This window comes from Meriones unguiculatus, chromosome 17 (genome assembly GCF_030254825.1).
Source record: "Meriones unguiculatus strain TT.TT164.6M chromosome 17, Bangor_MerUng_6.1, whole genome shotgun sequence".
Taxonomy (NCBI): domain Eukaryota; kingdom Metazoa; phylum Chordata; class Mammalia; order Rodentia; family Muridae; genus Meriones; species Meriones unguiculatus.
This window is the reverse complement of record NC_083364.1, coordinates 47,920,454-47,930,395: the sequence shown is the minus strand read 5'-3', so window position 1 is coordinate 47,930,395 and position 9,942 is coordinate 47,920,454. Positions and strand designations below refer to the sequence as shown.

The following is a 9,942-nucleotide window of genomic DNA, read 5'->3' as shown; positions in this document are numbered from 1 at the left end:
CATAGGCAAGGTGTATGGATGTCAAGCCAAGCAAAAGTCAAAAGAGAATGAACAGGCTGAAGGTCATGACACTCACCTGATTGGGAAACAGTGCGCTATCATGTCCCAGGTTGAGACAGGGGGACCATGAACAGAGCATATGAGCTCCCATTGACTCAGTCACAATATGCTCAAGCTTTGTCTAGTTTCTTCCAAAACCCCTTTAAAAGCCCCTACACACAGGTCAACCTGTTTATTAATAATAAAATTTATTTCTCAAAGTCAGTTTTCAGTTTTGCCATAACAGGATTCCTAAAGTCAAAGCAACTTTCTATCTCCTGGAACCTCTCCCATTCTCAGGAATCTTTCTCACTTTTCCTTAATACATCTGCTTTCATTGTACTCACTCCTTTCAGCAAATTCAAGAGGTGACTCTGTTGACCATCAGGCACCTTTGTCTCCTAGGCTAAGGACACCAGAGCCAAGAAAGGCAACAGCCATGTCCAGAAAATCAACATTAATACAAAACCTCTGGATTTAGCATTTTACCCCCAAAGCTGAAAAGATCATAAATGTCACAGAGTATGACAGGAATTCAGAAATTGCCTTTTTATAACAACATTGGTTTATTGTTGATGACCAATATCACTATTCAGGGGTCACCGGGTTTGATAAAAGAGCCTCATGTGGCATAGAACTGTTGTAAATATTTTTAGGCTGACATTTCATGTGTTAAAAAGCCATCTGTAGCCAGACATGGTTACTCATTCCTTTAATCCCAGCATTCGGGCGGAAGAAGTGGGTCGATCTTGTGAGATTAAGACCAACCTGATCTACATATGAGTTCTAGATCAGTCAGAGCTATACAGACAGTCCCTGTCTCAAAAAAAAAAAAAAAATAAGCCATTTGTTGTCTTCTGTGTCTATCCAGACATTTCATGAAAACATTTGTACTATGATTTTTAATTTTCTTTAACATAGTTTTCAGTTACAAAGTCATATTAAAATGAGGAAAATATGTGTAAACACTTTATAGACATTTTCATATCAAATAATACTTATTTTATAAAAAAGAGAGATACTGCCTTTTTTTTTTAGTACAAATTATTTAGCACCAGATTTTTCTCTCTCAAGTTAGAGAGTTCTTTTAAATGTCTTAATAACAACTCATGAATAAGGGAAAGCTTACTAGTTCTTTAATCTTGGAAGAACACTGGAAGAAAAAGGCAGGGAGTGCAAAGTATGGAGGAGTTTCCTTATGTAGCTAGCCACACACAGCTTTGGCAGATGAAGGGGAAACTGGAAGGGAATAGGGTTACATATTTCTGTTCAGTAAGGGTAGCCATGGTGGTAACTTTCATGATGACGGTAGTCATCCTGGTAGCCATCCTGGTATCCTTGGTGGTAACTATGGTAGCCATATCCTGCATACTCATCTTCTGGGCAGCGCATCCCCAGTGACTGCTGAATGGCCATTTCCTGTCTCCGAAGTTGCATGGAATCAATTAAGTCATACACGATGACCATCGACCACATAGGAGAAGGATACCAAGATTTAACATTTCCATCTTTTCCAACTAGAAGCATGGAGAAGTACTCTGGGCTCACTTGAAAATAGTTGCGAATGTCTTTGACCAAGTGGGCTGGTACATCTTCCCTCTCAACTGTGGAGCTCCCTGAAACAGCATTGGAATGGTTATTAGTGGATTAAAGAGTCACAATTAATAGAACAAAGCAAGAGGAAATCACTTTGAGAGCAGAACACCCACGAACCTGTTCTCTTTAGTTCAAAATCCAGTTGCCTGCTGGGAGTGCCCAACTAGACATTAAATGCCACATCGGGCAAGGTTGTTAGTGTCAAACTATGGGACAACTGGCATCTCTTTTGAGAGTGTTACAAAATACAAAACTCATGCCCTGATTGAATCCTACAGCATCAACATCTTTACTGACAAACAACAATGTTACTGTAATCTAGGCATGGTTTCCAATTAGCTGGCTTCATTGCATCCAGTTTTCCTTTCAAGGGAAGATGGAAAGCTTGTTTAGTCGCCCAGAGTGGAAAATAACTATTATATTGAAAGCCAATGATTGGATCTAAACTAGTACTATATGTGAAAAGAAAAAAAGAGGTGACAGGGAACTGAGGCTTTCTGGGTGTCTACTCTGGTGATCCTCCAGGTATTTCACACTCTGCCATTTATATCAAAAGAGGGGGTCCATAGGAGGGAGGAGGAGGTATGCTTTCCGAAACCTTCAGTCTGTGGTCATTTTCTTTTAGCTTCTGTGAACCCTTTATTGCATTTCCTTATCTCTTGAAGGAAAATCAAGGTGATAGAACCTCATAAAACAATCACGAGATTAAGTGGTAGCACATAAAATACAATTAAAACCTTTAAACTCCTTATAGACCAAAAGCATTATTTTGATTATGAAAATGGACACATTTCCTGTTAGTTTGAATAATTTTCTATCAAAACCAAGCTTAGTCCTTAGTCCAGCCCCCACCCCATCCACGTCATGAGCATGCAAGCATGCTTGTGCACACACAAGGTTCCTTTGGGCTTGCACATAGCTTAACGTAATGTTTTTAACATAATAATACATTACCATTAATAGGGAACAGTTCTAAAACTCCTCCAACTTCCTCTCCAACACCCAGAAGCTTCAGAATGGTAATATGACGCAGACCTGACACAAAAGAAGAAATCCGCAAAATTAGAGGAAAAGATCTGAAAATAGCTTTTACTTCCAAAGGCCTGACAACTGATGATTTTCAAAGCCACTTAAAATTTGAAAAGAAAAATATAGAACACAATAAGCCAAGTACAATAATCTTTCTTTGATTTCCAAAAGACAGGAAACACTTTTAAAACTGAAAAGACCAGTTACTGATTTTTAGGATTAACAAGAATCAGGTGGTTTTGTGTGAGGTGGATGGAGTACAAGAATTTGCTCTTAAAGTGGACCTTGCTATAAAACACCAAAACATGAAACTACTGAGAGTAAAACACCTAACATGAGCTAAGCACAATGATGGTATTCTGGGGCAAAAAATAAAAATAAAAAAGGCCTGAAATCTCTATACCTTTTATGGTTAACTTCCCCTCAGAGAGAAAAGCCACACAAGCCATCGAAGCGGTGGTTATAGAGCCAGTCACAAGATAGATGCTTCATTTGATTGTCAGGTTCTTAGTCATAAGAGGATGGATACACAGGGGAACCCCAAGCAAGCACAGCTTGCTTTCCATCTTCAGCTAAGGTTTCAGCAAAGGAGGGAAGGTCATGCCTTGATAGCTTGTTGGAATGCTTTTGAAGATGAAAAGCATGTGAAGGGAGCCTGAGAGAAAGAAGCAAGATGAAGAGTCTGGCTGGGGTAATAGCTTGGAGCCAATGATAAGATCAGTGGAGTTCGTTGCCCAGGAGAAAAAAATTAAAAGCTTCTATATAGGAGGGCTCCATTAAGGGGAAGCTAAAATCAAGGCAGGATGCTGTTCCCCACAGTTTGTTTTGTTTTCCACCGTTATCTTTTCCCGGAAAGGTGAAGCATCCTATTCCAAACACCAGTGAGTCATTTTTTCAGAGACTGAAGCTCATGAGTTTAATGACTCCCTGGAAAGCATGATTTGTTCACACTTCCTGCATGTAACAAAAGGCTTCACTTATACTCGTGTGGCACAGGCTTTCTATGCTAGAATATAAAAACTAAGCACCACTTTCTACCTCTTGAAAAAGCATCTATAGAAAGCTAGTAAACCATGATTGTATTTGTCATCACTGTTTTTTGGCATGGGTCATACTCCACAGCCCAGGCTGACCTAGAACTCACAACCCCCTGGTTTGATTCCCTCTTCTGGCAGGTATAAATGCAGATAGAACAAAAACGTATATGAATAAATAAATCTCCTGGGGCTGAGATTAGAGCTATATGCCATGAAAGTGGGATTTCTTCTGATTTACATTTTTACTGTGATGAATTTATGGCTGCTTTAGTAATGTTATATTTATAATTAGCACAGTTGATGACTCTAAAGAGTTCTAAATATAATTCAGAATATTGATACAATCAAATATTCTGTTGATAGTCATAAATTATTAGCCTTGATAAATGGAGGATAAATGTGAAATTCTTGAATTATATCTTACCATTTGGGGCTTGCTTTCTGCCTTCCTTTGAGTTATTTCACATCTTACAGTTGAAAACTATAATTTAGAGGTTCTGGGCCATACCACAGACCTTGGTCCTGATAATGCTTCGCAATACTTATGAATACCTTCCTTCAAAATCCAAGTACAAGCCTGGTGCACCTATAATCCCAGCACTTAGGGAGGCAGTGCTGTGCATTCGAGGCTTGCCTGGTCTACAAAGCAAGTCCAGGACAGCTAAGGCTACACAGAGAAACCCTGTCTCGAACCCCCCCCCCAACAAACAAACAAAACAAGTACAGTTTTATAGCAGTGCCATGATAACAGACATGATTCTCCCTACTGGAAGTATCAAAATAATCTTGATTTATAATGTTGTAATAGTGAATGTTTCAATCAGTGACTGGGAAACCAGCACTCCATACCTCTAAGGACTCAAAGTGCTTCCTCTGCGGTTGCACAGCTCATGGGTGTCAGCAACGACACTTACACTGTTGACCTTGCCATCATCACATTTCACACTGAACCTAGTGGTAAGTTCTGTGGGCTGTTCATACGTTTCTGTGGCCTGATTTAACATGGTACCGGTGGGGCTGGAGAGATGGCTCAGCAGTTATGAGCACTGTCTGCTCTTCCAATGGTCATGTTCAATAGATGTCTCACAACCATCTATAATGTAAACTGATTCCCTCTTCTGGCAGGTATAAATGCAGATAGAACAAAAACGTATATGAATAAATAAATCTTTTTTTAAAATGATACTGGTGTTTCCCATTAGCCTAACAGAAAATTTGTCAGTTTATTTTTCAGACTGTTTAGGGATTTACAACAAAGAGAAAGAAAACTTTTTTTTTTCTTTCTGGCTTGGCTCAAAAAGGTTCAAAACCAGATACAGTGACACGTACCCCATAGTTCCAGCACACAGGAAGATAAGATAAGAGGATTTGGAGTTACATAGTGACATTCTGCCTCTAAGAAAATAAGGATCTGTTTCATTGATTCCCAGAACAAGAATTTACAGAGAAGTATCCAACATTAGTAGCCAGTACTAAGTATCAGATAAGTGATAGTGCCTGTGTTTTATCATCTTCAGACATGTTTAAAAAGAAATAAAAAATAATTAAAAGAAAAATAATTTTAAAATCATTAAAAAAACAATTAAAAGTAAAGCAGTACACACTTTCAAACACTTCAGTATAAAATGTGGAAGGAAGAAGGCTGATCTATAATTGACTAAAACAGTCCTTTGAAAGCAACTTAATATCCAATATAATAGAGTATGTGTCTATGAATCAACATCTGGATTGGGGTCTATTTAGTTGAGCTAAGGTTTTATGATGCACTTGAGAATCATCCAGAAAGAAAGTAGTATGGGAAAACAGAAATGAGGTGTCTCCTGCTCACCAAAGTTGCATGCCTGACCGCTAAGGGCAGAGAGCTGTTGTGAGTAGGCCCAGTCTTCATCATTAGGGGCAGAGATCACTAGCAACCTCCTCCTCCATCGGAACCTGGAAAAGATGCAGAGGACCGCTATGACGGTTTCCTACAACAGAGGCCAGTGAAAGAAAACAGAGCAGCTGTGGCTGTTGGGTTTTTCCATTCCCAGAATTAAAACCCCTGGCCCACAGGACTCTCCCACAGTTCCTGAAAGCAGGGAAGCTGTGTCACCACAGGCTCTCAGTTTTTCTGTTGTGACTTCAGTCTATCTGCCTGATGTGTTGTGTCATGGTGAGGACACTTAGGGTAAGGTGAAGCTCTCACTTATAATGAAGACTACTCAAATTTGAAAGGGAAGAAGCAAAGCCAAGATTACAGAAGAATGCTGGAGAGAATGAATGTCCCAGTAGAGATCCCCTAGGAGTTCAGCGGGGGTTGGGAAATGAGAAGATAAAGTAGAAAAGGACTACTAAATTTTAAGTACTTGACCATGGTAGCAAGAAGGAAAATGGGAGGGGGGAATCACTAAAAGAGTTAAAGAGAAATAAAACCTCATTACTTTCCTTAGTACGTGATTGTTATCCTAGAGGCAATGCAAGTTCTCATCTTTATCTTATTATCATTAATAGAAGTCAATGCAAACTGTCTCTGTGAAGCACAGGATTTTGGTAAACCCAGTTTCTACTGTCATGGTGCACTACAGTTTCTATTGCCTGTCATGGTGCACTAATAGAGCTTTTAGCTTAGACTTGGACACTTTAATTCAATTTGTCATCACTACATTTTGGATGTCTTTGTCCATGTCACTCATTTCAATTAAGTGCCACTTTTTCCTTATTTCTGGAAAGGGGTGATACAAAATTAAACCCCAAAACCCATCAGTATGTTATCCACATGATGACATGGAATTAGAAAATCATGTCTTCATTTGCAGCTCCCGGTTTAAAAGCCTCTATCATTAACATACCTTGGACTTCTATCACATCCATCACAATGTGACATAACAACCTATTTGATTGTGTTGGTATGTCATTTTAAAACTCACTTTCACTACACAGGAAGTGTTCCTCACTAATGCTCCAGAAAGCAAACTTTATTTTTCTGATTTTATGAACGACGAGACACAAAGAAATGAGTAATTTGAACAACTGGTAAACCTAAGATGGTAGTGGTACCAAAATATAGTCTTAAGGATGCGGATGCTTAATTCGTGCTCTCGGGATCCCTAGTGTGATATGAAATAGTACAGTATACCTCAGAGGGAAAGCTGAACGGAGTTGTCTCAGACTGAAGAAGGAGTTTTTTATTTCGGCCTGAGACAAGGCAACCAGCGGGTGTTAGCAATCACTGAGCTGACAGCCAGCCATTTTGCTCATGGTTTCTCTCCCTGTGCCCCATCTAGCTTCAGAGTGGACACGAGAGTTCGCAACTTCCAAAGAAAATGGCCTCTTGGAGGGAACAGCGGTTTTTGGTGAATGAGGGAAAATAATAGTCTCATGAAACACAAGCTCTGAAAGGATGCCTGTCTCCTAAGACTCGCCAAGAATAGCTTGCTGTGACATTACGCTCGGGTTCTCTGCTTGTTTTTCTTCAAAGGGAAAGGAAAACAAGTCTCCACTGGGGATAAAAAGATGACTGTTTTGGCACAGACAGAGGGGAAGGAGCATATGAGACAGTCCAGAGGTTCCTGGGAAAGGGAACACCAGCGGCTGCTGGGTAACAAGCATGGTCTCTGGATCTCCCGGCTTCCTTAGGAGGAATGCCAGACCTGAGCTGGTCCCCAGCCAGGATGTAACCAGGCCGGCTTGGCCTACATGGAGCCATTGAGTTATTTTCGTGAGATCTGTTTTAACTTGTTTACCTGTATGGCCACTGAATGAGGTTTTGATGGGAGAGGGATGACACGCCCTGTCTCAGACACAACCCAGAGAAGGTTGCTTCCCATAAAGAATGATTGGACTTCCCACACGGGGACCCACAGCCCTAGCTCAAAGGCCCTAAAAGGAAATAATTTTCAAGGTCCGTGACAAGAATTGTGGCCCTGCTTAGGTCCCCACTTGAGGCAAATTATTCTCTGTCACTTTAGCTTCTCAGTAAATGAAACCTTACAAGCTCTGCGTGTGTTTGCTTCTTCTAACTGGCATCCCAAATTAGTGTGCATTTGCCCACTCTTTGGGGCTTCTGTCTCAGGAAGGGTAATTATAGCCTAAAATACAGCGCTAAAGACCAGACTGGCATCAGGGTCTGGTCAGTTGAAACCAGGCTGTGCCGTCTCACGAACAAGTCAGCAAATTTAAGGAAAATTCCCATTTAGGGACTGGGTTAGGGACTGGCTTAGTCATGGAAATTTTTTTTTTTCCAGTTTCAGGGCTTTTTTTTTTCTTTTCCCTTTTTCTCTTAGCCTGGGTTTCAATTCTCAACTGTCTACTGAGCTTCTCTCACTGACAAAGCCAGGTATAGGACTTGTGTAACACACTGGAGCGCTGGATTAGCTTGCCTTTGTTGACGACTTGCTTTGTCTGCTAGGTCCTGGGCCATCCTTACCTTCGTTATTAAATTGCCCTTTCACACAATGATCTTAAGAAGAATGGCACTTATTATTATCATTTGGGAAAGGCAGGAAGCAAAGAAGAAATTGTTATTTTGTTTTTCTTACTGACTTCTTCTCGGGGCGGGGGCAGGAAACCCTGCTGTCAAAGGGCTTTGGGTAAACACTGCTTCCCAGAGAATCCTGGAGCTAGGTCAGGGGGACTCCCACTTCTAGGGAGGTAATGGGGCTCTCATTGTTTTGTTGTAAGGAAACGGAAAATCAACACTATCAGTCCTTTTGAAGTGGAAGTAGACACATGTAAAACAAAACATTTTACATATTCACAGCTTCTCAGATTCACTGAGTGAAGCAATCCTCATGGAAGTTCTGAATTTTATGCTGTGTACCGAAAAAAAAAAAAAAGGAACAGAAGGGACCCATCCAATATCACTAAATCAACCTTTGTAGTCGGAGTTGGACCTAGCCAGCCTTGCAAACAGAATCAGACACACAAGACTAAGCCCCGGAGCCAGGATGCGCAGAAACAGACAAGCGGTCTCCCATAAATACATTTGAACTTCTGTGTTTCTATGATTTTGAATCATCAAATTCACCCATCAGTTTAAAACGAAAAACAAAAGGAGGGAGAAGAAAGAAAAAAGAAAAAAAAATCTCCAGGCCAAACTGCACTGACTTCTTCTGGGGATGCAAAGACAATGTACCTGGATAGAAAATTCTCCAGGGACTGCTTCTTGTCCTCCTTGCATGAAATGCCCTCCTTCTTCTGCTTCTCCATGTCTTTGATTCGGGATTGGAAAGTATCAATCAGATCAAACACCGATTTCATTGCTATTGGCACTTCGTAGTATTGCTGTTTAAGAAAGCATAGGATGGGTATAATTCATACCTTCCAGAGAGGTCTGGGCAAATCTTGTGATTTGGGGTGTAGAGGATTTGATGTTTTGTTTTGTTTTGTTTTAAGAATTTTACCTTTTTGTTTATTTATTTATTTGTTTATTACAATTTATTTGCTTTGTATCCCCGCTGTAGCTCCTCCCAATCCTGCCCTCCCTCCCTCTTCTCCCATGTCCCTCCCCCAGTCCACCGATAAAAGGACCTCCGCTTTCCATCTGACCCTATCCTATCAGGTCTCATCAGGACTGAGTGCATTATCTTCCAGGAAGACTTTCCCCTACCTTCAGGGAGGGTGATCAAAGAGCCAGCCACTGAGTGCATGTCAGAGACAGTCCCTGTTCCCCTTATTAGGACACTCACTTGGAGACTGAGCTGCCATGAGCTACATCTGTGCAGGAGTTCTAGTTTTTCCATGAATAGTCCTCAAGTAATCCAATTAAAAAGTGGGGTAGAGAGCTAAATAGAGAATTCTCAACAGAGGAATATTGACTGGCAGAAAAACACTTAAAAATGCTCAACATCCTTAGTCATCAGGGAAATGCAAATCAAAACGACCCTGAGATTTCACTTTACACCCATCAGAATTTCTAAGATCAAAAACCCAAGTGACAACACATGTTGGAGAGGATGTGGAGAAAGGGGAACCCTCTTCCATTGCTGTTGGGAGTGCAAACTTGTATAACCACCTTGGAGATCAATCTGGCACTTTCTCAAAAAACTGGTCCCCTTACTAGGGAAACCCACTTAGATGGTGAGCTGCCACAGGCTACATCTAAGCAGGGATTCTAGGTTATATCCATGCATGGTCCTTGGTTGGAGAATCAGCCTCAGAAAAGACCCCTGTACCCATTTATATTTGGTTCTTGTGGCGCTCCTGTCCTCTCCAGGTCTTAATAACTCCCCCTTCTTTCATATGATTCCCTGCACTCTGCCCA

The 9,942-nt window shown here is 40.8% G+C and overlaps 1 protein-coding gene across 2 annotated transcripts in view; it reads right to left on the bottom strand.

Annotated features, from left to right (window-relative positions):
• Positions 1-581: 581 nt before the first annotated feature.
• Positions 582-9,942, bottom strand: part of Ccdc80 (coiled-coil domain containing 80) — a 34,855-nt gene continuing 25,494 nt past the window's right edge. For both annotated transcript variants that reach the window (XM_060370474.1, XM_060370475.1), the window contains 4 exons: positions 8,815-8,963; positions 5,530-5,633; positions 2,590-2,670; positions 582-1,655 (listed from right to left, as the gene is read on the bottom strand). In XM_060370474.1, coding sequence (XP_060226457.1) covers positions 1,309-1,655; positions 2,590-2,670; positions 5,530-5,633; positions 8,815-8,963 — 681 coding nt within the window. In that variant the 3' untranslated portion in view covers positions 582-1,308. The remainder of the gene's footprint in view (positions 1,656-2,589; positions 2,671-5,529; positions 5,634-8,814; positions 8,964-9,942) is intronic.